Source organism: Hippoglossus stenolepis, chromosome 21, assembly GCF_022539355.2.
Source record: "Hippoglossus stenolepis isolate QCI-W04-F060 chromosome 21, HSTE1.2, whole genome shotgun sequence".
In the NCBI taxonomy this organism is placed as follows: Eukaryota; Metazoa; Chordata; class Actinopteri; order Pleuronectiformes; family Pleuronectidae; genus Hippoglossus; species Hippoglossus stenolepis.
Window position 1 is genome coordinate 9460983 of NC_061503.1, and position 27016 is coordinate 9487998.

The following is a 27016-nucleotide window of genomic DNA, read 5'->3' on the forward strand; positions in this document are numbered from 1 at the left end:
TGGAATATAAGAGACTATGAATGTTTTAAATGTTTGCTTCTTTAACCACCACTGAACAGATCTCCATATCTTCGACTGAGCCGGGAGGTCAGGAATCCCCCTGCTGCTGGTTGGGATGTCCTCTTAGGGAGTACATCTGAAACCCAGCTACTGTGCCCAGGGCCTTGGCGGCAAATTGATGTGATGACAGTTCATGTTCAGTAAAACAACCTTGGCACGATGCGGCTGTTGGCTGCAGCAGCTGATCCAGACACAGCAGCCTCCAGCTCGCGGGTTTTTAAATCAGCACGAACTCCAACCAGCTCAGCCCTCGTAATAGACAGAACATCCCTTTTTTTTACTTAAAGTGAAATATTGATTTATGACAATAATAATTACCAGGAAATATGGATTACTGCACTAGTCATGTTAAGCTGCCATAGGGGTGAGAAGTGATGTTCACTAACTACCCATGCTCCGTAGTTTGTGCCCCATTCAAAACACATTCAGTACTTTATGCTTTAAAATGACCCATGTGTCCCGACTCTCACTAGTAGTGATGTTCTCCCGCTGATGTACAAGCCTGATGGCAAACAGGAGTGAGAGGCCGGCACTTGTGAAGCTGAGCGGCATCTGTTGAGACTGAACTGATAAAATATTCTACATCTTTCGGTGATGATTTACTCATCTCCTGAAAGTCTGCCAGTGAAACTGACAACTAGGCTGTAAAATCCTCCAACCAGTCGCCATCAGGCCGTGCAGAGCCTGATGGGACGAGACTCGCAGTCAAATTTCACCCAAGCCGAAGCTGTTCTTTTGAGGTTTATGTGAACAGAAGTCGTCTCTGTTGGCTTCTACGTTTTTCTGTTGCGTTTCTCACCAGCAGTGACACATAAAAACCGTGACAAGCCAACGACGGTTACTCTGACCAGCACACATTGTGACTGGCTGGTGGATTAGAGGCTGCCAGTTTGGATTTCTGGGCCCGTGAGCATAAAGTGTAGTGGAGGAAAATGAATAAGTAGTTTTTTTTCTTCTCACTAAACAGATGTTTTACCCACACTGTAACCAGGTGTTCTAACCACCATACATGTCAAAGTAGTTTAGGGTTTCTTTGGCGAATGCAGTCGACAAAACAGGCGTCAAATCCAGGACAACTGAAAGTGTCTAGTCTGTGGTTATTGCTTTAATGCACTTCTTGAATAAAGAGCAATCTTTCATAAATTAATTTCTACAGTTTTTAAAAAATAGGTTTTAGACATTATGTACAAACATTGACAATCCACTTAGGATGAGACAAACAATTCTCACTGTACAGCCTTCAATGTTTTACTGAGGGGTTTAAAATCTATGTAAAATGCAGCAAAGGTGAATTCAAGAAATATATTGTTGAATTCTTTGTATATGTATCGTAACATCTGTTCACGTACAAAAAAAAAATAAAAGGTTCCAAAATCGATTCAAGTGTAAAAGTGAATCCATTCATGATTGTGTTTCTTGTGAGTAGCTGTCCGGAAGAAAACATGGAACACACGGAAAACGAATCCTCCTTCAGACTCCGCAGTCTGAGGAGTCTGATCCTCACAGAGGGATGAAGGTGAGTTGATGATGATACAGGTCTGTGTGTGGACAGATTCCCACTCCCACAGAGAAATAGCTGCATGAGCAGCAGTTGTGATGGGCTCAGGTGTACTCACACAGGTGACCGCAGCCGGCGGGACAGTGAGTGCTGCTTTTCAGCCAGTTCATTATGTGCTCCAGATGTCCACCGTGGCTGCAGCCCTGACACCACACAAACAGTCCCTTTACCACGTGGTGGCACACTGCACATACACTGGCACACTGGTGGCACCTAGAGGAGATACACAGAGCGCTTGTCAGAGTTTGTTTTCATGTCAGAGTTAAAGAAGCATTCAGTGTATTTAATAAACACATGAGAAGCAAGAGACACAGGAAGAACACACAACTAGAATTTCTCCTTTCCAATTGTTTGGCTCCGCAGTTTACATCCATGTCTGTCCAACGGTTTGTGCGATTGATTGTTGTCGAGGTAAAACACACGAGATACATGTAAATGATTAAGCTTTAAAAGGTGGTCGTATGGATTTTGTGTCCTTTGGACAGAACCAGTTATTTTCCCATTTTACCAATCCTTATGTTAACAGGGTCATTTAACCTGAAAGAGACGAGCACCTTAAGGCTATTACACAAAAGGTATCACACTGAACTTGCCAGTCACACACACAAACATTACTCTCTAATATTAAATGGTGGTCAAGTGTTCATACCTGTCACAGATCCAGCCCTTGTTGCTCATTGGCCGCTTGCAGTTACTACAGTTGATGTGTAGTGTTGTAGACGCCTGGTTCAGGCAGGTGATGGCGCTGCACGTGCTCAGCTTGATGACCTCATTGGAGACGTTCCACAACTCAAATCGCTGCAGCAGGTCTATGTAGGACATGTACCAGTGCTCCTGAAATGGAAACACATCTCGGTCAGTGTTTCCTATTGTATCTGCTTATTTTGTCAAAGTGCTATGTCAGAATTAAAATTTCATTATTCAAATGTTTTGGTTATAGACAAAGTACTTAAAACTTAGTCGCATTTAAGTATCACAGAAGTTTGGTTGTTTTTTAATATATCAACACAAATTATACCCCATTAATCTGAGTAAATATATAAGACCTGACATAGTTGATATCTGTTCAGAAAACAATTATAACATCTTTCAAATATTTAAAAAATCACCCCGAAGTCAATCAGTAAGTCTTTCTTCTGACCACAGTAAAAGCATTTTGACTTGCTTTTTGCAAGTTCTCGCCCGAGAAACATTGAAATGCAACTCTTGCAAAACCGAGGAAGACACCATTTTTCCCCAAACTGACCTGGGTTAGGTCATCAATCTCTTTACGTATCCGGTCCCCCAGGACGATGAGCACAGATACGGCCATCTGCACGTCGCCCTGCTCAGCGTAGTAGCTCAGCATCTCCCGCACTATGGGGCAGAAGAAGCTGGCAGGTAGATGTGGGCTGAACAGCGGCTGGGAGATGGAGATGAGGGAGAAGGACTCGATGGGCGTCAGGCAGGTGACCTCTGCCTCGTTGCCACTGACGTGCGGGGAGTCCGACTTGTCCTGTTGAAGGTGCTCAGGAGCGGCGGGGTTATCCAGGATCTCGTGGCGCAGCGGGAAGGCCTCCTGGGGCAGCGTGTACTCTGGCTCTTCTGTTGTTAAAAAGGTAGCAGAGATAATATTAGACAAAAGAGTGCTGAGCGCAGAGGCACTTATAAATAGCAGGTACTGATGTGGGCAAGTCTTTAGCTTCCTCTGTGATGAGACTGTGACTGACCTGTTGGGTTGTCATGTTCCATAGAATAGAGGTCGTCATCATCTAACTCAGCATCACCGAACATGTACTCAGCCTGGCCCTCACTGCCCTCCGTCTCCTCATTTTCTGAAATTGCAATATAAGCGATGAATATTGCAGAAACACAAGGACCAAGACCTTGTCAATGTTTCATTTGGCTTCTAAGACGTTTAATAACCACTCTTACCTTCATTATTATTGCTGATGTGCAAGTTTCCAGGCTCCAGGTGGATGTTGTCCTGCCGGCTCTCCCCTTTACTGCGCTCTAGTCTGCTCTCTGTGCCCATCCCGGCACCAATCTCCTTCAAATTGAAACTGAAAACATAATGTGGACCAAAATTAGGCTGTAAATGAGTTGCATTACTTATTTATTATTAATACTTTGGAATGATACACAATAAAAAGTTGATTTACCTGTTCATTAAAGGCAAGGTGCCGAGTTTACTCAGGTTGAGGTTTGGACCAGACGCTGTGAGGTTTGCAGGGTCAGAGAACATGATTCTCAGCATGGTCCAAGTTGTGGAAACCTGTGAATTATGAAAAAAGTAAAATAAATAAAATATGGCTGCAGGACACTTCCAGTATCGCAATATAGTTACAGATCGAATGGATGTGACCTTTTTAATTATTAACAAATAAAATATACTTTGTGTCTTGCCTTTAAATGATGCAGATAAAAATTAAAGATTATGTGAAATGTTTGGAGAAAATTGGATTAAAATAGTCCAGGCGCTCTGTTTACTGTCAAACCTTAAAAGGAAGAGTTTGCATTCCTGTATTATTGCTGAAATTGTGTGTGGGTTTCAGTCGATAAGTTTATTGAATCATCTCACGTAAGTAACCCCAACAATGATTCACTGCTTCCAGCTTCTCACATTTCCCTATGTTTCCTATGATTGTTACTGAAGAGCTTTGTATCTTTAGGTTTTGGGCTGTTGGTCTGATGTCACCTTGGGCTACAGCATATATACTATTCATTAACATTTTTAGACCAATCAATTGATTAATACATTATAGATAAACATAATTGTTGGTTGTAGCCCTAGTGCAGATTAATACTTCAAGCCTGTACCGTAATGTGTCTTGGTTTTGCAGTCACAGGTCATAATCCGTGAAGTTTCTATTAAAATTGACAATTTCTGAACCACAACTTTGTTCACACATTGCACTGAGGTCTCACCTGAGGTCTCTTGAGCTCCTGGGCCACCTTGGCATTGTGATCACACAGCTCAGCAAATGGCTTCCCACAGAGGAGGTAGAGTTGTGCGGTCTTGACAAACCAGTCCATGCGGTTACTGGCCAAGTCTGTCTCAAAGACGCTAAGAGCACTGGACACATGAGCAAACTGTTCCGTCGGGTCGGGCTTCTTGAAGAAAAAGATGGGGTAGCGGCGGTCTCCTCCGAGGTAAGGCTTTCTGCTGGGGTCACTGCTGATCAGACTCTCCTTGGCTGCAAAAGCCAAGTCGCCTAACAGTCCAAAGCACAGACCCTCGGGGTTTGCCTTGTCCACTGGACGAGTGGCGTCCTTGAACATGTGCTGGTAGAGCGTGCTGTCCTTTGAGCCAGAGAGCAGAAAATGAGGGTCGTGCTGGTGGCGCCACACGATACCTGTGGTCACATCTTTGTGTTCCTCGAAGGTGGCAAAGGGAATGAAAGGTCTGCGAATGTCCCACACATAGATGTTGTGGTCCACCATCATGGAACAGGTGGCCAGATGGTACTTTCTCTCAGGGCGCCACTTGACTCGTGCGACGGAGGCGATCGTCTGGACACAGTAGATCTCCTTGGCCCTGTTAGTAGTCATGTCCCAAACCTTCACCATCTTGTCTCTGCCTCCTGTGGCCAGCCATCCCCTAAAATAGAAATCATGCTTGAATAAAACTCCTCAAACACCAAAACAGCGCATCAAGCACAGGTCTCATTTATCATGGTCATCCCTCTGACCTGTCGTCAGGGTGCCAGTCGCAGCAGAACACAGGGCCAGTGTGGGCAGTGAACATTCGCTCGTAGCGGTCAGGTCGTCTGATGTCCCACAGCTGGACGTTGCCGTTCTCGAAGGATGCAGCAAAGGTGAAATAATCCTTCATGCTGAACTGGACGTCCCTTACACTTTCTGACTGACCTGGAGGAGAGCGTATTAAAAAGGGTTGTAAAAAAAATCAACAGGGATATTAGAGGATGATTAAGTGTTATTACTGATTCGGAGAACTACACATTTAATGAGTCTGAGTGTAGCGAGAGGACATTAATGGATCAGTAAGAATTTACCTCATAAATTCTGTGTCATTAGTTTAAATCTTAAAGCACGTATATTTTCACTTATATTAATTAAGTCACTCTTTTCTTGGAAGAGAATTACACAGTTCATATATTGCACCTCTGTTGGAAGAGAAATTTGACTCTTTGTCCAAAACAAGCAGCAGTGCTATGACACCCCTGGAAATTAACATTCCACTAAACCAGGGATATCCAAGGATATATATATATATATATATATATATATATAGAGAGAGAGAGAGAGAGAGAGAAAATGTATTCTTCATGGCTAACACTGGAAATTTCTGAAATATTTAATTAAACTTAACCAAGTTCAATATGATCACACACTGAAAAGACATTAAGATGATTTTTGATCATTGCTGCTCTGTTCTTTTTCATGCAAAGAAAAGTGAAGTTATACTTGCAGTATAGAAATAATTACAATCCAATGCTGCATTCGATTAGATTATTAGCATTAGATTCCTTGACCAGCTTCATGTCACTACCTGAGAAAGTGCTGACGGATTCCTTCTTGCGCAGGTCAAAGCACTTCATGAAGCCGTCCTGCGAGCCACTCAGCAGCATGTACACCTCTGTGGGGTGGAAGCACACCTTGTTGACGGTGCGTTTGTGCTCGGTAAACAGCTGGTCCTGCTTGTTACGAGACGGTTTCCCCAGGTTCCAGGTGACCACCGCCCCGTTGGTGGCAGCTGTGGCCAGAAGGTTCTCCTCCATCTGGTGCCACATCACATCTGCACAGCTGAAGTTGAGCGAGGGCTTTCGACCAACACGGAGATTCAGCTTCTCCACAAACTGCTCCTCCTCAAGCGCGTAGATCTTGAAGATGTTGCGGCCAGCCACCACCACCTGCGATGCGTCGCGGCACACGCTGATGGCGTTGGCCGACGCGTCCAAGTGGCAGAACATTGTTCGGCCAGTGATGGCATTGCTGCTGAGGGCTGTGGTAACACGTGACATCTTCTCCACGTTCCTGGTGTAGACAAAATAAAACAAATTTGAGTGCCAGATCCATCAGGAAACACCTCCTCTTGTTACTTGCTGTGGTTACGTCTGCACTAGTGCCAGCTGTAAAAGACATGTGAAACTCCTGATATCCACCAGAAGGTGGCACTATAGCAAAATAAAACATCAACTTCATACAGTCCTTACGGGTGCAGGAGGGATGGCACTGTATCAAACAAAGTTAATGAATAGTATCATGCAAACTTAAACATTTCAGACAACGAAAGCTCTACAGTACTTACTTGTTGAAGAACCACCGGCCTCTTCAGTATCTGCAGCAGCACAGAGTCCTCCTCATGTGCTCCCATGAGAGACAACTTGCTTGTTAGCTGGAGAAAGACAAATGTAATGGACAAAGTGATACCATCTGCATTTATTGTTAGGGCTAATATTTCATATATGCCAAATAAATCTATCAAATTTTCACTATTGAATTGCACAGAAATAAACATTTATAAATTATTATTCAACAGTGATTATGAGGTTATGCTTCAACTTTCACAAATTTAAATATTAGAAATCCGCATTTGATTTTCTTTGTAAATATAAATCGTCATCATAATACATCCAACCACAACGATTGCTAAATGTTGGTTATCAAACGCTCCCTTCTCTCTCTCCAGCATTGAGAAGCTGCTTAAAGAGGGTTGGTTTGATTTGTTCACCTCCACGAGCTGGCGATGGACTAATCCCTGCCTAATATTCACGTGAGTAAACAATGACAGTTTGAGGGGAAAACAAGCTAACCCATGTGACTTCACACAGAGGTGGACGCTTCGACCCGAACACCACGTGCACCACTGCTTTCGGCGTTTCATTAAACACCGATCTCAGGTTAAACTCCACCAGCTGGACGTCCGTCCGCGGCGTTCACCGGCTACACGCGCACTTTACTGGCGCTGCACCATAAACATCCCTGGAATGTGATGCTAATGCTAACTAGCTAGCCTAGCTTCCCAGGACTCTTATTCCCACAGACGAAACGCGCATGACGCAAGCGAAGTTTCCACGCGTGCGCCAGACGTTTCGCAACCTTTCGTGAATGTGGTATTTTAAAAGAAAACTCTTCCAGGTGAAGAAAACAACGAAGTGTTTCAGGGGACGAACCTTGAGAAACTGTTGCTCGCAGCTTGAGGTACCGGAAGTAGTAGTTTGCAGCGTGATATCGCGGGATTTCAGAAACCTCGTGGCTCTGGGACCATGATGCTCTGGGTGTGTGGAAAAAGCGGAAGCATCAAGACACAACAGTTCATTCAAGGAATTCTGAACGTGGCTGAGAGCTGGATTTAAAGGATTAAACCACGCAGAGGCAGTTTAAGGTGTTAAATGTTGGAGTCCATTCATTTAAATCAGCTTCTCCTAAGTGACAGGTCCTTCACACAGTGTGTTTTCATGTGTTCACAGGTGATGGTGTGTGAGCTCTCTCCTCCACCATGACTGATCTGTTTGCCTGTGAGGAGCCAGCTGCATGGAGGAGTGTGCACGACAAGTACTGGGATGTAGTGGAGGCCAAGGCCAAGAGCAAGAAACCTGGAAAACTGCTGATCCTCGAGAAGTGGTGACTCTCCCACCCTGTCCTCCTCCATCTTAGAGTTACAGTAACAACACCACACTTAGTGATCAACTTTATTTATACCGCACTTTTCTCAAGAAGGTTACAAAGTGCTTAACAGAGAGAAAAATGGAGGTTACAAATTTGTAATGCTTTAGTTATTTATCTTTAAATCTGTATTTATATTTGGCTTCAATACTCGTGCTCGGTTATCTCCGTTAGGACAAACTTCTTTACAGTGACAGATTTGTAGTCGTTCTGGTGGCTGGACTTTCATCTCACTGCAGTGAATTTATTCTTGCCTCATTTTGAGCTTTTATTATTCTCATAAAACAGCAGTAAAGATAACCCATTCATAAATCACACTTAAATTCAAGATCAATCCAGCCTCACCAGACTTCACACACTCTTAGATATCAATTCCATTAATGTGCCTGATTGTTTTGATCAAGATCTATGGATTATTCACCAGGAATATTGTGAAAAAGATTGCTGGATCCACCCCCCTGATCCGGACCTGAACCAAGTGTTGCCCTGAATATTTTATATATTGACTTCATACTAAGTGCAGTATTCACAAAAAATGATCCGATCAATATTTAATTGAAACCACCCTTTGCCCTTAAACTGCACCAGTCCTCCTTGGTGCAGATGTGCAGTTTGTCAGTGTACTTGGCAGATACAGTAGGTTGTCATAAGCACCATGCAGAACATGCCACAGTATTTCTGTAGATTTATGCTGCTTCAGTGTCTCCACGTGATCCCAGACTGACTCCATGATGTTGAGTTCAGGGATATACTGGCAGATGCAGAACTATTTGTTCTTCTTGTATGTTTGCGCTCACTGTTTCAGGCGGCAGAATTAATTCAGGACTGTTTTAGACCCTTCCCTCATGTACAAGGATCTAAACATCAAGTTTGCACAGTACAGAATATCTGTCTTTCTTGTATATGACTTCTAAGATATGAATTGAGTTCTGTTAGCCCTGCTATGGATATGGGATTAAAGGTAACTGATTCTAACCTCTGTGTGTCCGTGGAAAGGTACCAAGAGGAGCTGCCCATGCTCATTTCAGGTCGATCTGACAAACATGTCACTCTGTCAGAGCTGGTGAAGCTGATGGAGTGGAAGCTCACAGTAAGTCAAGTCTAGACACTAAATCATAACATTCCCAAGAAACAGAAAATACGCCCACATGAGAGATTTTCTCTTTTGTGTGGGTGTGCACCGACAGTCTTAACAGCACTCAGCCGTGTCCTTGAGTGGCTCCGTGTGCTCTTCTGCAGAGAGGGAAGTTCAGGCCGAGGCTGCAGCAGCTGGTGGCGTCCAACGGTGAGGATACCGTGGAGAAATGTTCCAGAAAGGCCTTCAGCCTCCTGCCTGATGTGCAGGCGGCGATCGCAGAGCTCAGCTCCCTCAAAGGAGTCGGGCCAGCCACTGCTTCAGGTTAGCACAGCGTCTATTTTCTGTCTCTGATTGTCTCACTGTGTTAAACCTGCATCCAGCAAATTGAAGTAAGTCTAAGAATTCAATCGAACAAAATGTTTCTGTGATCAATAAAGACGTTTTCAGACATGAAGTTGAGAAAATGTCTGAAAAAGTTAGGCCTAGGTAGAGCATGTAGGAGGCAGGACATGAGTTCTGACATTAAATAACAGCACATCGACACTGGTGTCAGCCTTTATCACCAAAAGCTCTTACATCACATTGCCCTAACTGACATCTTTATCTGCATCTTATATGGCTCCTCTTCTTCATCCTGACATATTTGTATTCTTTTTGTCTGGTCAGTTAACACGCCCACTCTCATGCTGTGAATTCTCCCGACATTTTCCTGCTGTATGCTCACATAGGCTCACTCGGACATTTTATGGACATTTTGCCAGGGGACTGGCAGGAACGTTAAAGGAAAATATCCAGTGCACCTTTTAAAGCAGCTGGAGTTAAAATAGTGTTTATACCGGTGGCCCTAGTAGCTGGGACTCACTGTTTGGACAAGCAAAGCTAAGTTCAGCTACATTCAGCATAGCTTGTTGCTGACTGTGAATTTTGTTCCAGCTGTGTTGGCGGCAGGAGCTCCAGAACAGACTGCATTCATGTCTGATGAAGCCATGGAGAGTGTGCCGGGACTAAAGCCCATCCAGTACACAGCCAAGCATTACGCGCTGTACCTGGGCAAGATGGTCGAGAGAACGAAAAGACTAAACAAAGGTGAGGTCATGACAGGAAAGCATTTTCTTGTCATGTAGTACAACTGTCGATTTAATACACAAATCAAGACACTCCTACTACTAGACACGTTCACAGCCTGGTTGTGTATATATATAAACTTGCCTTGATATTCTGCACTGACACCACCCGCCCTCCTCTTATCCTCAGTGGATCCCCAGCAGGACTGGACGCCCCACAGGCTGGAGCTGTGTTTGTGGGCGATGAGCGTAGCCACGAAGCAGCAGCTCCCGCTTCTCAAGGATGTGGATGTGAAGGGAGGAGGCGCGGCGGCAAAGTGCTCGGACTCCGACACTGACCACAGACCAAAGAAGAAGCTCAAAACAAAATGAAATTCCCAACTGTTAAAATTTTAGTATTAAACTTAGATGTTTGTCAGTTTTTGTATTTTTCCAAAGTAATAAAGACTTAAATTGAGTTTACTGTGCATTTTTTAAGGGTGTTATTGTTGATGATGATAATCAAGGCGGCAACAAACAATTGTTTTCATTTCATATTTTGTTGATTGACTAATTGAATCATAACATACAGCATCATATGATCTATAAAAAATTATCAAACAGTAAAAAATGTACAAGGTTCTTCCTCAAATATCTTTAACATTTAAGATAATTTATTACAAATTTTAGCTTATTTACTTAAAAATTATGAAATTGTTGCTGATTCATTTTCTGTTGCTTTACTACTTGATGATTGATGATGATGTTGTGCTGAAACACGAAAAGCAGTGGGATGTTGCCACAGTATTGTTCTTTATTTATATTGTTTCTAAATTAAAGCAAAGTACAATGAACAGTACAAAATAAAACAAAATATATTCATATATATACAATATAAAATGGTTCCGTTCAGAACATTTAAAAAGTACAATAGATTGTGAAATAATTAATGAGGACTTTGATATAAATTATCCATATGTAAATTTAGTTTTCCTTTAGTTTCCTCATGACCGAGAGAAAAATAGGTTCTTCTGCTTTTTTTCTTTTTGTAAACGCTGTGTCGGTCCGACCTCCTGTCGGGTCGTGAGAGGTCGAACCTCTGAAGCTTGGCACCATGTTGTCAATACAAGTAAGCAGCTCATGAAAAACTACCACAGCAGCACAGATATGACTTTTTTCTTCTTTTTTCTTTTTTTTTTGAATTCTAAAGCGTCAGAGGGAAAACGACTCGCGTTTAAAGAAACCACCTGTGATATCTCCGTGACCTCGAGTGGCTCAGGCAGTATTTGTGAACATAAAGAGAACCTCTGAGTGATGTTATAAACCGTTGGAGGAGGTTTGGATCTGCTCTTATAAAAGTCAAACTCTTATTACTGTTTCCAGCTGCGGCAGACAGAAATCCACAGATAATCCACATGACAACCAGGACAGTCGGAGGCTTTCCTCATCTAAACATGTAAGTTTGGATCGATTGTGGACTTGATCACAATCCTCGGGTGTTGTGTTTCATTGATGCATGTTTGGTTTTTGTGCAGAAGACAATTTTTATTTGCGGATCTGCACAAATGACAAATCGGACACTGTGACGATATCCAGTATCAATAACCGGTATAATTTGGGAACTCAAGCCAAATGCCTGTACATTTAAAGGACCTTACGTTCCCTATAGACCAACACTGCAGGTTTCACTTAAACCACGAGTGAGAATTGATGCACTGGTCAGCACCTCATGACTCCTGTTGTAAAATCCATCTCTACAGCGACAGTTACCCAAATCCAAGTAGTACTAAACACTAAGAAAAGGCAACCTGGCCGGCTTGTTGGCAAGCAGCAGTTGAGAGCAGCTACTGGGTATAAAGTTGTTTTTGCAGCCCAGCGTCTTTTTCTCATGGATCCTGTTTGTGATTATGAAGAATAAATAACAGCAAAGCAGCCTTTCTGCCTGGCAATCAGACTTGAGCTTGTATATATATACAGTATATATATATAACAAGGCATTGGGCATAACAGCACAATAGATTGGCATAGGGAGGTACAAAAGCATCACAGAATGGTAATGGCAGTAGAAAATATGGCACACGACAACATGTCAGTCGACTACAATATTATAAGTGCAAAAAAAAAAAAAGATCACTTATGATAAAAACGCAGGAGCAGGAAATAAGACGCGGCAGAAATGTCAAGTACGCTGCAAGTTGGAATGACACGACCACAGATATGAACAATATTACGGGCACAGTCGCGCCAACAAGGATCCGTGTATCAGTGAATTTTGCTCAGAGTTGGCACTAAACCTTTAAACATCATCTCTTACAACAGTCGGGTCTATAATGGAGCCTGTCGAGGGGAGCGTGTAAACCCAAAGTGATGGATCACATGCCTTCCTTATACACTGTATAGAAAACATTTCACTCATTTCAATTAAACATCATGCAACCTGTCAGATCCCCTTGTTAAAGGAAGATATCCTGTTAATGGCGTCTCCTCGCCACAGCCATGCATCATCCTGACACTGTTGTGACACGAGCGCGACAGGATGGGGAAGCACGTTGAGGTTTTAATGTGAAGAGTGCTGGCACCTCCGTCCCTCACAAAAAACGAAACCTTCACGTGTTGTCGAGCGAGAGGATGAGAGTCAGGCCTCTGTCTCTCTGTCATAGCTGCATGCTTGAGAGAAAGAGAGGCTTTGAGGACGTGAGTTTGTCTGAAGGTGTGTTGCTGCCATGGCTGGCTCGGGCTCAGGAAGTATACAAAAGCACACACATTCAAACCTGTTACACACTACAGGTACTGGACAGAAGCGACAAAACCCGAAGACGAGAACTATCCGCACGCCAGTTGATGCTCCCACAAACTTTTTATTTTACCTCACAGGTAAAGCTAACTTTTATGGGCACAGGTCTTTCTTCAGACTGTGAACCTGAAATGTAAATATGCATATGTAGAATTGACCAGAACCACATACCAAAGATCGCCCCAAGATGGACGGGTCTGACAAGGGGAGAAGTCCGACACAGGACAGGCCCAGATGGAGGCAGATAGTTGATGCCTTATGCACCTCAAGGGACGAAGAGGACTAATAATGACACGATTATAATCCCAGGTAGGTGACGTTTCAGGCACGTGACTTGTGCCCAAAACGTCAACTACCTAGGAGGTAAAATAAAAAGCTTGTGGGAGCATCTCCTGGTTTGTGGACATTTCTTCGAGGTCAGGGCCATGGAGATCTGGCTTGCAGAAAAATGACCAACTACTGTCTCAGATATAATTTTCTCTCGTCTGCTTTTTTTGTGTAAAATAAAACACGGAACACTTTGCACAAGGAGAACTCAGTCAAGAATCGCTGTTTCCAGGTTCAGGGGCGACAAGAACTCACGAGCCTTCCATAGTCGTCCTGCGTGTTCTTCCAGGAGGTGTAATATTCACAGTTGATGTGTTCTACAAAAGCATAGCCATTTACTAGCCCTTTTTTATAACCCTTCTGGGTTCCTATGAATCTTAAGTTAAAGAGGCACATTAACCTCCACTCAGGCATCCTCTTTATCTTCATTATAGGCTATGGGGTATGTATGCATTATTCATCAATGTATCTTTGCTATCCCAAGCAATAATATTTCCTAGTACACACACAGGTTTCCATCAAGGATACATTACGGCCTTGTATTGGCTGATCTTCTCTGTTTTTAATGTATCGGAAAATGGCTTTTTTCTGGCTATTTCCTCCTGATTCCCCCATTTAGCAAGAACCCTTCTGTTGCTACTGACACTTTCATGTGGAATCAAATGCTGAGGACTGTATTTATGACCAACTATCAAAATTGGCAGATGCATAATTTCTTTTTTCCCCCCCAGGCAGCCAGTGGACATTCAAATGAGTTATCGATTGAAAGACAGAAATATGGAATGTAGCATGAGTAAGTGTAATTGCTCTCCTCGCCCCGGCTTTTTTTTCTTCCAAAAGCTGGGATCAAACTGAAGTTGATGTATGACAGGAGCCCCGTCTATAATTTGTTATAAGCAAAGGAGTGAACTGCAGCGAGGCGTCCGCACGGTGCAGAGGGGAGAATGAAGCTGCATCGACGACAAACAAGTTGCAATAACGAGTCCAGCTACATGAAACTATCGCCTTTGGAACATTCACGATGATGAAACTATTTTCTACCAGCAGGTTTCAAACCCTTTCTTTTACTTTTTGCCCTCTCTAGTTAGTTCTTTCTATGGCTTAGTTTGTAAAGCACTAGCGATTTATAAAATCAACTGAGCTGAGTCATTGGTGGTCACCTAACAAACCAGGGGATTTTGCCTCGTAGACTTTTTTTTTTTTCAGAGGATACAGGAGTTATCAGAAGAACAACAATCATAGCATTAATTTTGCACCATTTGAAGTTTTTCTCTTTTCCCCTTAAAGAGGAAAAAAATACAAATAAATATACTCTTGGTTATGAACATACAATATACACATCCACTATCAAATGAAAAAACAAGGGGACAACTTAATAACACTCTTTTTTTTCTTCATAGGTACATTCCTTTACAAAAGTATACAGTCCCTAAGAATGAGAAACTGAGGTATAGGACTGGGCCCGACAGAGAGATCCCCAATGCCCTCTGGGACACGAAAGGTCAGAGGTCAGGTGATGACACATCCTCGCCCTCCCCAGTTCAGTCTGTCAGAGCGAGAAAACAGGCAGAGGCCAGTACGTGTGCGTGTTGTGAATATATATATATATATATATATATATATATATTTGTTGTGTGTGTGTGTGTGTTGTGTAGTCTTCCTCTTCAGTTTGTTGATGTTGACCTAGAGAATCAGGCAGTGTCCGCTCTCAAAGACAAAGAGGAGAAGTGTGTGTGTGTGTGTGTGTGTGTGTGTGTGTGTGTGTGTGTGTGTGTGTGTGTGTGTGTGTGTGTGTGTGTGTGTGTGTGTGTGTGTGTGTGTCCTCGTCTCGCTGAGAGCCAAAGAGAATGACATGGCATATTTTACACGGTGCACCTAAGTTGGTGGTTAACGTTTGACACGGCGACAGGAGGCGCTCCCTCGCCGAAGTGATGATAATCCAGGAAACTTCGTCTTTTTTTTTTTTCTCTTTCCTCCTCTGTCGCACGGCCACTTTTGATTTCCCATCTTTACCGCTTCTCTCGTGTTGAGTGACGTATGTTTCTGTGTCCACAGTGTCGGTATAATGTCATTGAAGATGCCATGAAGTGAAACGATGACAGTGACGCCTCTCACCTTAAAGATACTCGTGACGATGACACGTTGAAATCTTGCATTTAAAGCTTTTGCCTCCTTTCTTACTGCACCTGCCCTGGGGAAGGAAATTAATCTGCTCTTGAGGCAAAGAAATGTGACTGATTTCCTTCCATTTTGGCTGGAAACGCTACCCGGCACCTCAATTTGGAGAAAACTCTCTGATAGCTTTTTTGTTTTTTAAGTTGATGCGCCAGCAGAGAAAAAACACAGTGCGTTCTGCGAATTGCATCAGGGATGTGAAATTAAAAAACTCCTAACAATCAAATCTCATTGGTGCTTCAGTGTTTTTGTTTATTGCTGCCCCCCTGGAAATTAATGTCCTGAAATTAAATCATCCCCTGAAGCACAGCTGAAAAACTCTCTTTACTCTGCTTAAGTGCCTCTAAGCAAAATAGTGAATCTCTATTAGTTTAGCTGCTGCTGATCCTCATCTCTGACCTTTAAGAATGACAGAAAGTATCTGCTAGCTTTTAACAGCACATGCTCCTGCTGTTCTTCCCCTTTTAAATCCCTTTTGCTTTGCACCAGAGGCGCATGTCATCAACTCTTCCTACCGGAGGTCTTCACATGTATGAAAGATTTACTCAAAGAAACGACGGTGACAGATATAGCGCTGGCAATGTGGATGAGATCTCAATGTGTATAAAAAGATACTGCTCCTCGAAAATGGATCTGAGGAGCGTTCACCTGTACTTGTTGCTACTGTGATCCCTCTTTAATAAAAGAGACATATTTCTTTGATTTGCAAAGTATCTGTAAAAAAAGGATTCTTGGTGTATTTTAGTTTGAATGATCTTGTATCTTTTCATTTGGGCCTAAGTGGTCAGGAAATGGGGATCGTTAACAATGGTTGGGCGGGAACCTGTTAAGAGAAGGGTCGGAGTCAGTGTGTTTGTGAAGGAGAGTCTCGGGCAGGGGGGGGGGGGTCGTCATCAGGGAGGAGGTGGGATCTGTACCCCCAGGAGCTCGTACGCGAAGATGTTCCAGAAGATGGCGAAGAGGAGGAAGGTGATGAAGGAGAAGACGATGACCCACCAGGAGCACTGTTTCTGCAGGCTCTCCTCGTAGCTGCGCAGGATCAGCAGGCCCATGCTGATGCCGACCACGGCCCCCGACAGGTGTGCCATGAAGCTGGGCTGCGGCCCCGAGGACGGCAGGGGCGGCGAGAAGCGGAGCCAGACGGCACGGCCCACCTCTGAACTCACTGTGGGAGAAGAGACAGAGTCAGTGTGGGGAATATAAATGTATGTGTGATAGAAAAGAGCTAGAAATAGACGTGTAGTATGGATGCGTGTGAAAGGATAGTGTTGAGCACTTTGAGTGGTTGTTAAGACTAGAAAAGCATCATTTACCATTTACCATCAGTAGTTGGCTGAGATAAAATTCACATACAGCACCTCTAAACTTGGCAGGTAGATTTTATTAGGCTATACCTTTGGACCTTATGTAGCCTTACATGCAACAGACAGATCTGCAGATGGAATCAGTTTTCTCATCCAACTCTTCCCAAAATGTCAAAACATTCCTTTAACTAATCTAGATTACTTAATCGAATGTAAGGCTCTGTTCAGTCCTAACCAACATCCGTCCTGGGAGATTCGATCACATGTGGTCAGCGGTCACACCTGTAGAATGTGTCCTGAATGTGTGATCAGATCTCACTTCCCCGCTCTATTATGCAAATAAACACGTATGTCATTTGTTTTCACAAAGACCAAATCATGTTGTTTTTACCCAGTCTGATGTGTCAGGTGATAATGTAAAATGTGAAACTGAAGTGAGTCAGAGGACGTCAGCTGAGTTGGTGCTCCTTCATATGTGGCCCGACACATTTGCGTTAACACAGCAAAAATAATGTGGCCATGCACGTGCGTCCCAGATCATCTCCGAATGTGGTTTTGATCAGATCTCAGCACACATTGAGGACTCATTTGGTTGCGTTCAGGCCTGAACACAGCGCTGACCGCTTGTGATTGGATCACTCAGGACAGATGGATGTTAATACCTAGGTCTGGACGGGGGTCTAAGCAAAATGATCCTGTCAGTTTTCATATGCGTCTTAAAACCCGGTTAGAGAATTAATGAATCCGAGATGAAGAGGATCTTGAAGCAGTGTCTTCTTGTTTTTAAAGGAAGGTATTTATTACTCTCCCTGATATAAAGCACAAGGGCTATCAGAGCTGACTCGATGTGACTGTATTGCAGCAAAGTGTTTTATCACAGTCTGCGTCTGCAGCCAAAGAAAGGCCACGAGAGGATTTAAATGGATCCATACTCTGAAATTTGCTTTATGATGTTAAATGTAGGCCTAGTTTTTCCGCCTGTTGTTAAAAGGTCTCTTTAGCTGAATAAATACTCAACACTGGCAACAGAAAACCAGAGCAAATGTTAATTCATTCTTCGCGGTGGCTCAGAGAAAGGACGTGTCATATTTTATTTCGAAGAGTTGTTTGTAAGACACTGAGAGGAGATATAATAACAGCGAGATGTTCCTGCGGAGACTCGCCGCTCTCTCAGTTCGGGGGCGGCGGGCTCGGGACAGATGGAGGGAACATATTGCTCACTAATGAAAGTGACAGTGCATCGGTCCTCGTGTGGAGGAAAAAGGACGAGTAAAGTGACTCAGGCGCTTGGAAAACAAAGCAACGTGTCCAATCAGGGAACCTCTCACGCCGAGCCATTAATATAATAACTTACAAAGCATGTCTGTTGATTTTTAATACTACTACGGATAGTAAATCAAACCACGAATTCATCATAAAGCAGGAAGAGGAGCACAGGGTTTGGAGAGAGAGAGAATCTGGAGAACTTACTGCAAACCAGTGCCAGGATCATGCGGAGCAGCTTGTAAGGACAGCGCATCCCGGCCCAGTTCTGCAACACAAGGCCAAAGTGTCTCGTCAGCACAAACAGCCGTGACACAAACAACCATGACATGCGTGAGTATATTAAAGCAGCACGTCACTCTCCATCTGCCGGACATATTCAGAGAGAAACACAATCCATAAGTGAGAAGGGGGCTGCACTTTCGAGACGAGATTATACACCTGACTGCTCTCCACTTACTGATTCCAGCCCAGTGGCACTCTATTAATTAAGGCTATGATCATTTAACAGAAGGGCCGAATGGGCCAATAAATAGCCCTTGTGATTCTTCAGGGGGAAAAAAGAACAAAAGCATCCTAATTTAGAATAACAGAGTTACTACCCAGGATGAATAATTGCACCAGTCATCTCCCTTCTTAAGTTCCTGGCTGTGGGAGTGTGACCCTGTGCCAATGTGTGTGTGTGTGTGTGTGTGTGTGTGTGTGTGTGTGTGTGTGTGTGTGTGTGTGTGTGTGTGTGTGTGTGTGTGTGTGTGTGTGTGTGTGTGTGTGTGTGTGTGGTGTCCCCTTGAAGCAGAAAAAAGAAATAGTGGACTCAATGCAAGATTGAAGAGAAATGTATAAATAAAAACCTGCTGTGACCATACGGTTAAAACAAGCAAGAAGTGGCAGTGCTCCCTATGTCACAATATATCTTCAAATAAAAGATTAATACCATGAAAGGGGAGAAGACAGCATAGTGGTGCAGGGGAGGACGTGTGTGTGTGTGTGTGTGTGTGTGTGTGTGTGTGTGTGTGTGTTTGACGTGATGCTGCCGCTCTCTGATGGGAGGCTATTTTCTCCGATGTGCCTCCAAACTCACTGGAGGAGAAGGGCAAGCTGTAACAGAGGACGGCCGATCCATTTTGTCTTGTTGCAGATCTTGTCATCACACTGCTGACATTGAAATGATGAAGGAATCAGAAATGTGTGTGTGTGTGTGTGTGGAAGATCAAATGAGAGACTGAGAAACACTCGCTGTTTGGAATGAAAAGATCAAAACGGAAGGGCTCCGGAAAATGACCCAAGCAAAGGACTCAGACATTTGCGTTCTCACATCCAGCCCCTTCGAATGTTTTTCGGGGGGGATGGTCTGGAGTTCAGTGCATGTCTGAAAAGTAGTAAAGTAACTTTCTGCCAACAGCTTTGAGTGCTTGAAAACTAAAATGTCAAAATGTGTGAGTGTGTGTGTGATGTGTTTGGGATTGGGGTATGAGCATGCAAAATTTGCACTTTGTTTAAAATGTTCATAATAAAATAATCCTTTTAGAAGATTTGAATGATGTGGTTTGATATCACGTATTTTCTCCGGGAGGTGGGTTGGGGTCGTTCTGATTCAATTTCGCCCGGGGCGCCCCAAGTCCCTTGAAACGCTCCTGCTCAAGATGTATTCTGACAATGTCGCCGAAGCTGTACGACTCAGTCACGTCCGCACCAGTGCTCCAAACTTCACTCATCCTGAAAATGTCTTTTGAGCGAAAACCGCATGATGATGGGTGTTGGCAGATGGCGAGGAACTTACTGGGCCCGAGAACGAACGAGGGTTCAAGATTTCCTTACAACAACAGAAAAACAAACGAAGAAAGAGAAACTCATCAAAGTAGAACTTGAGGCCTTAAAGAGTTTCCCAACATCAAGCGCAACAGAACAAATAGAGTCCTGTTGGCTGCTGCACATTTCTACATTCTCTACTTTGAGCCCATCAGCGCGCTTTGATTTGTATCCCTGCTGGCATCTGCACTGGCCACAGTGAACAGCAACATTAGTTAAAGTGATTCGTCAGACGTAACATCGCCCCGAGAGCTGAACAGAATGTGGAAGGCATTTCGCATAGAGAGCTCGTGACAGACACGCGCTGCATCGAGGGAGTTCAATGGACACAAATAAACACAGTCTCAATAATTAATAAGGGAGTCTGAAATGCCAGTTCGCATGAGATTTCACAGGAGAACAGAAAAAGGTTCGGTGACGTGAGACGCTGGGAGAAGGTCCTCGAGGGTTCTGCTGCTCATCAACAGCCGTGAGCAGGAGCTTCTTCACTTTGCTGATGACTCGATAAGAGGCGACCTGGTCTCTGGAGTATTAGGAGGCGTTGAGCCGAGAGCTGCTGGGCAATGAAAATAATTTATCACACTGATGTGATTCTTCTGCAGCTGGGAAATAAAAAAACTTGAATGAGAGTAAAAAACAAACACAAACAGACGAAGAGTGAGATGTCGGAGGGAGTGTGATGTGGTCCCTGTCTCTCCTCCTCACGCCATGCGGACGCCTTGACATTTCATCTCCACTGAAAACAGTTTGCAGACGTAACAATGGAGGCGATGATGATGATAGCGGCAGTTACCATGACGACGTTGGCCAGATGCGCTGAGCACAGAGCGTAGACCCCCCCGGAGCCCCCCACCACTGGAGCGCGCATGTCTGTGATGGACACTGTCAGTGAGCCTGCAGAGATACAGAGACAGACAGAGAGAGAGAGAGAAACGTATTAGGATTGTTGACATAAGAAAGAGGCAGAAGGGAGAGGAGAGTGTGTGAGTGTGTGTGTGTGTGTGTGTGTGTGTGTGTGTGTGTGTGTGTGTGTGTGTGTGTGTTTGTTAGACAGGGCAGCATTTTAGAGCAGAGGGGAAAAACAAAAGGGAGAATCAGATTACTCATCACGCAGCAGCACAAGTCACCTTCCTCACAGCACTTCTCTAAAAATGACTGTATTACATCAGCTGACCTTCACCTGCCCTTCTATTCCACACACATGCACACGCACGCACACGCACGCACACACAAACACACACATGTTTTAAACAGTATTGTAAAGAACTGAAATACTAATTAGATAGAGTGAAATAAATATTTATATATAAAGAGAGATATAGAGACGGATAGAAGGATAGACAGATATATAGATAGATGGATAGATAGATAGATAGATAGATAGATAGATAGATAGATAGATAGATAGATAGATAGATAGATAGATAGATAGATAGATAGATAGATAGATGGATGGATAGATAGATAGATAGGATTGTACCGGAGCATGCTGTAATTAAAAGAGTCCATTTTAAAATAATTTGTGATCAAAGGAAGGTCAGGAGAACACAGGCGAATCTTGCTGAAGAGGATAATTTCCAAAGTGTGCTCTAAAAGGCCTTGTGTTGTATTCATGAGCAAGGTCTAATCTGGGATATGTAGATGTGGACAGAAGCCAAATGTGCAGTTCAAACAGATCATTATAATATGAAAAGTGTAGTGGTGGTCGTGGCTGTGACAAAGGAGTGAACATCACAGCAGCCATTACTGTAGACTGTAGAGAGATTACATTACTCACATTACTGCATACAATACCATGGTTCAGCAGATATTTGATGCCAAAACCTTTTGAATAACCTTTTCAGTTAGAGCACACCATGTTTTTAAAACTCAAGTTGTGGTGAGGCTGCGTTGGAGTTTCCTTTAAGAACTATGCAATGTCACATGGCAGGGATCTGCACAGAGGGGAATATTTTGAATCACTTTCTTTAAGGTTGAGGGGGGGGGCATTTTAACCAATCATCCAGGGAATAATTAATGACAAAAATCAGGCGCATTTAATGGACTGATGTAAATGACTCTGCCGTAGACACAGGTTTTAAATGGGCTCCGTCTCAGACTGGCAGTGATGGACATGTGACGCCCGGGTGAATTGGCTCATTTTAGCAAGGAGAGAAAGCGCCTCAGTTTCCAGTGTGCTCACGATAAAGAACATGAGGCAGACAGGCAAACTACACTACTGGTAATGGGGAAGGGATTTAATCGACTTTTTAAAAGACCTGCATGTACCCTGTAATTTAGGTGTCAAATATGCCCAGGGAAGGGAACAAAAGCAGAGACGTGACACAACCACAATGAAACAAAGTCCACCACTGCTATAAGTAAAGTCTTCCAAAAGTTATTCAAGTAACATAACAAAAATACACAAATTCCAAAGGGCCTTTGAATAGCAAGCTGTATTTAGCAGCGCTGGAGTGTTTAAAGGTGTGTACAGGTATGATCCTGAATGCAGTACACCCGGTGCCTCATTCGCCGCAGCGTCGACACCGTGAAGTAGGACAGACTTCCTCGCAGGACAAAAATCACAGTGGCAGTTTCTGGCGAGGACGGCTTCAGCCACAGTTAATTATGCAAATGAGCAGATAAGGGAAGTGGAGAGGCCAGATAAAACAAAAGAGCCTCTTTTTAATCACAGCTGGGGTTTGCCGGAGTTGTGATGTCAGATCTATAATGCATGTTGTGACAGTCCTGTTCTGTGTGTGTACGTGCGCCTGCCCAGAGTAAACATGGTCTTAAAGAATGCCTTGTCAGCCCGTGGTGGCGGCGATGATCACAGAGAGACAGATGGTAATCGGAGCGCGTTCCCGAGTCGTTCGTCTCTCCACGCTCCGACACCTATGTACTCTCCTACGTGGATTTATGGGGCATATCAAGGTTGGTGCCTCAGCTAAAGATTTCGGGAGATTCACAGTGTCCCATTTTTAGCAGTTCCACAAAATTGCAATTACACGGCTCGGCGTACAGTATGGGGTCTCTGATCTCTTCAAAGTAAAGGGAAAAGTGAATTGAAGCAACTTCAGCAGCATCAACATCTGAGTTTCTCTTTTAATCCTCACAACATTTTCAGAGTTAATTTATTACTTCAATGCAGCACGGGAAGATAAGTTGATGAAATATTAATGGTACGATATGAGAGCTATCGTCTGGGGTTTTGTCTTTCATTGGGCTTAAAGATTCAGTAAAATTAAATGATACAATTAGCAGTGTGATATAAACATAGACAAACTTCTTTTCCTTTAAGAGATTAACATCTCTCACTCAAGTGGAATTTATAGATTAAAGCATGTAGTTGAGGTATTGATTAAAAATAGATGTTTTGTTAATATGTGATAGTTTGTAATTGCCTCTAGGGGCAGACACTGTGTTTACTTCATACATATTACTTTCTTTTTAAGTACAGAGTACTTCAGAAGTCTTGGATATAGATGAGTGTTATCTACACTTTAATGTTAATTCCCTTTAAGAGAGAAATCTGTCTGCAATTAAGTGATTTTTGTTCCTCTGAGGGCAGTGCATATAGCTTTAAACACAGCATATAATAATAATATTTTCATATATATATATATAAATAATATGGCAAATCTTCCACCAAACTGTTGACAGCAGAAATGGAGCAACATTGACATTCCTTTGGAAAAGCTTCTCTTGCTACCTGTGACATGTACGACCAATATCCACTGTCCTTGTAGCTCCCTTTTGGTCACCACCAACTTCTACAGAAAAATATCTGGTTCTTTAAGTGTTGAAGTTACCTGTGCCCCAGCTTGTTGCTTAATTTGGCTGCATTCGCAGTGCTGTGTATTTTGTTGTTGAGCAGTACAACCAAAACCTCAAGCTGAGAGACACTATAAAGCAGCTATAAAGGAGACATTATGCTCATATTCAGCTTCACATTTTTCATTTGATACCTGAAAAGGTTTACATGCTGTAATCTCGAGAAAACACATAACTTTCCTCCAACTGTCCCTCGATGCAGCTCCTCTTTTCAGCCTCTGTCTGAAACACTTCTTTCAGGCCCCCACTCCCGATAAAGCTTCCAGCACGTGTAGGAAAGGTCGACCTCTGTTCTCGCTTTACCTGGCTTTGTTAGGGGTCGTGCCGGACAAGCTGCATCAGGCGTGCATTATGAAAATTTGCTAAGTATGGGCCAGACTATTGAGGAGACATTTCATGAGTTTAAGCTGCAGTGTTTTCTGTGTGAGGAGCTCCCTTTACTGCCTTGTTTTTCTGACTTTGCAGATCTTTTACATATTCCACACAAGAACTGAAAAAAACACAATATGCCTCCTTTAAGAATAGCGAAGTCACCTGTTTGGTTTCTAAACTCGTCGTTAACACCAGCTCAGACAACCTCTTGGTAGGAGACACTTGTGACACCACCATCTGTGGGTGAGGAAGAGACGACAACTTGAGACCTCGGGCTCAGAGGAAGAGACAGGCTCCGCGGGGAGGATACAAACTGCTCTCTCCTCCTGCTCGCTCTGCTTTGGTGAGAGGCTCCAGAATACAGTATGAATATTAAACAGAGCTGTCATGTGGGCCCCCCTACTCAGGGGGATTTGAGATTTAGGCTTCTCGCACTCAGCAGTGAGGTGTACGATTATTTTCGGTGCTGAGCTGACACATTCCATCTCTCACACAGATTATTTATTGTTGCTGTCCCGAAGTCATCGTCAACATCCTCAAATCTTTTTGTGAGCTTGCAGCATTCACAAGTTCACTGCAGTGTAGACAGTAAAAAAGATGTACTTTGTTTATAGCCGTTTTCAGACATGACCTGTGGTAAAATTCAGAGAACTTTACCCAGAGTTTGCCTTTCACACATGCACAACACAGCAGGAGGTTCACACTTTCACAACAGGGTCAAATCCTCCACAAATTTCAGGCGAGAGGTGGAGCAGCCGGGAGCAGCAGCCAGAGGCAGAAAGCCGATCACGTTATCACAGGATTTTATTTACAACACACAGACACCGGTGTCGGCTCTTATCACCACAAACTCTCTTGACATCTTCATCGGTGTCTTCTACGTGTGTGTCACTGCTTTTTCACCTGGCGATATTTATTTTCACGTAAGAAGAGTCATCACTCATCCCCAACGAAGCACAGAGAACTCAGTCTCTCTGTCAAACCAAACTTGCTACACTATGACTGTTACTCCAGGCAGCCCTTAAGCTATGGGTCAACTTTGGATTTTTCAGTCTCTCTGGAATGAGGTGCAGACAAGGGATGGTGAGCTGATCCGAGGCCAGAGTTTCACGGTGCCCGAGGCTGCGACGCGGTGTAGCTGCTCCGGTGGCGGCTGCGCCACAGCACAGTAAATGTGGCAATACAAAATATATGTCTCCAAATCCTCGGAAAATACGCTGAACCACGGCTCAAACACTGACAAAACAAGAAGCTTTTCACTGTCTCCTATGTCAAATATTTTGGTTCACAGTCAAGTGGGTCTTTTAGAACAGATCAAATCTGTTAGTTTAAAAGACGTCTGAATATCTCTAGATGTTTAAACTAAAATCATAGGCAACATAGGGCTTAAGGGCGAATACATCATATCATCCTAGTCTATAATAATTCATTTGTATCCATGGGCATGTGTATGAAGGTGTAAACAGTCCGTGAGTTTTCAAATTAAAACAGGGCCAGCAGTGTTTCCAAACCTCTTAGTTTTTAACGCCTCTAAAACTCTGGAGTAGTGTGGACGTCAGGCGTGTCCGTAGCGTGATTCGTTGCCAACCCGCCTCTCACCCAGTGCCCCCCCCCCCCGTGACCCTCAAAGGATAAGTGAAATAGATAATGGAAGCATGTTTCGTGTATTCATAACTTAAACTGGTGGTGATGTATTCAGTAAAAGTGGGTTACACAAATAGCCGAAGGAGGTTTTTGAAGTCGAGGCTGAGTGAATGGATTTTAAGGGGGCAGCAGAACAAGCTGGAAACACAACATTGACTTCGCCGCTGCTTATAAAGTTGATAGGGTGAACATTCCAGCGGCTGACTAGTTACACACATTTATCTAACTGACACAAAAACATTAGCATCCATTTGTGAGATGTGCTTCGGGCGACCCAGAGAAGGAACCTCTAATAATCACTCTCTTTCAGCTCTGTTTGGTTTTCATCAACACCTGAAGGAGATATGTGGCTCCGGCTCGTCCCTGACTTTGTGTTGTCTGGCGCTGGTCAGGTAGCCGACAGGGGAATTTATCAGAGCTTCATTAAAATCAATGAAAGGAATGTCATCAGAATTAGCAAAGAACGGTGATGGCAAGGGAACTGCAGAGTCAAGGGAGGAATCTCTGTGGATTCTAAGTGCACATAATCATCTCAGTCATTATGAATATTCAAAAAGCCTTTAAAGCACAGATGCCACACTGAAACACATTTGTAAGTAAAACATTTCATTTGAAAACCAGTTGCCGTTGTTGCTGTTTCCTTTTAGATTCGTTTTGCTCTATTTGTACACACCGGCCTCAGAAGATCTATCTGGTATGCATTAAATCTTGAGGCCCTCCACGTGGATGTGCTGTGGTCAGCACTCCTGCAGTCACAGGGCTGCCTGTGTTGGCTAATAAACTGAGGAAATGTCCGATCAGATTTATTCACTGAGCTCAAATAAAGAGAGACGGACACTGATGGAAAAAGTGGGCGCATGGGCTCATGAGTAACGGTGGTACAGAAGAAGCACTATAAGGTTCATCTATCACACAATTAGTACTGCAGGGTTTTTACCGTGTGTTTGTCTTTTTTCTTTTTTTAATTTAATCTGCCATTTAATTAGGAGAGAACCAGAGGTTTAGTTTCTGTTAAATTAACTCTAGAGCTGTTGGTACCTTTCTCTTTAATTATTTTCTCATTCCAGCTGAAAAAGACATTTAGTAACAGATAAATCTGGACATCGGCCCACACTGTGGTTTGTGGTTCACTTTGTTCACCATCAGATGGACAGTGTGAATAACAAT

The 27016-nt window shown here is 43.4% G+C and overlaps 3 protein-coding genes across 4 annotated transcripts in view; 1 reads left to right on the forward strand and 2 right to left on the reverse strand.

The window, feature by feature from the left end:
• Positions 1 to 1145: 1145 nt before the first annotated feature.
• On the reverse strand, positions 1146 to 7812 carry wdr24 (WD repeat domain 24). Of its 2 annotated transcripts, none has more exons than XM_035145120.2 (11): positions 7735 to 7812; positions 6870 to 6956; positions 6111 to 6595; positions 5290 to 5467; positions 4526 to 5198; positions 3760 to 3872; positions 3533 to 3660; positions 3328 to 3432; positions 2865 to 3202; positions 2268 to 2452; positions 1146 to 1831 (listed from the first exon to the last, which is right to left on the reverse strand). In XM_035145120.2, the coding sequence occupies exons 3-11, from the start codon at positions 6580 to 6582 to the stop codon at positions 1663 to 1665; spliced, it is 2361 nt and encodes a 786-aa protein (XP_035001011.1). In that variant the 5' UTR covers positions 6583 to 6595; positions 6870 to 6956; positions 7735 to 7812; the 3' UTR covers positions 1146 to 1662. The 2 variants fall into 2 exon arrangements, with proteins under 2 accessions (XP_035001011.1, XP_035001012.1); XM_035145121.2 differs by lacking the exon at positions 7735 to 7812 and adding an exon at positions 7375 to 7466.
• On the forward strand, positions 7806 to 10826 carry zgc:112496 (uncharacterized protein LOC541336 homolog). Its single transcript, XM_035145140.2, has 6 exons — positions 7806 to 7946; positions 8032 to 8185; positions 9224 to 9317; positions 9467 to 9626; positions 10239 to 10391; positions 10560 to 10826. Exons 2-6 carry the CDS (start codon positions 8061 to 8063, stop codon positions 10739 to 10741), a joined length of 714 nt encoding a protein of 237 aa, XP_035001031.1. The 5' UTR covers positions 7806 to 7946; positions 8032 to 8060; the 3' UTR covers positions 10742 to 10826.
• A 313-nt stretch (positions 10827 to 11139) lies between these two features.
• Positions 11140 to 27016, reverse strand: part of rhbdl1 (rhomboid, veinlet-like 1 (Drosophila)) — a 49075-nt gene continuing 33198 nt past the window's right edge. Inside the window, exons 7-9 of the mRNA XM_047338472.1 lie at positions 20814 to 20914; positions 18419 to 18479; positions 11140 to 16809 (exon numbers count right to left, since the gene is read on the reverse strand). Of these exons, the coding sequence (XP_047194428.1) occupies positions 16538 to 16809; positions 18419 to 18479; positions 20814 to 20914 (434 nt within the window). The 3' untranslated portion in view covers positions 11140 to 16537. The remainder of the gene's footprint in view (positions 16810 to 18418; positions 18480 to 20813; positions 20915 to 27016) is intronic.

Bases quoted from the DNA above. Each gene is read 5' to 3' on its own strand.
- wdr24 (XM_035145120.2), bottom strand. From the start codon at position 6,582: ATGTCACGTGTTACCACAGCCCTCAGCAGCAATGCCATCACTGGCCGA. The intron at 3,661-3,759 runs GTAAATCAACTT...TTATGTTTTCAG, and splicing joins ACCTTGCCTTTAATGAACAG to TTTCAATTTGAAGGAGATTG. The intron at 3,433-3,532 runs GTAAGAGTGGTT...TTGCAATTTCAG, and splicing joins CATCAGCAATAATAATGAAG to AAAATGAGGAGACGGAGGGC.
- zgc:112496 (XM_035145140.2), top strand. From the start codon at position 8,061: ATGACTGATCTGTTTGCCTGTGAGGAGCCAGCTGCATGGAGGAGTGTG. The intron at 9,318-9,466 runs GTAAGTCAAGTC...GCTCTTCTGCAG, and splicing joins TGATGGAGTGGAAGCTCACA to AGAGGGAAGTTCAGGCCGAG. The intron at 10,392-10,559 runs GTGAGGTCATGA...TCTTATCCTCAG, and splicing joins AACGAAAAGACTAAACAAAG to TGGATCCCCAGCAGGACTGG.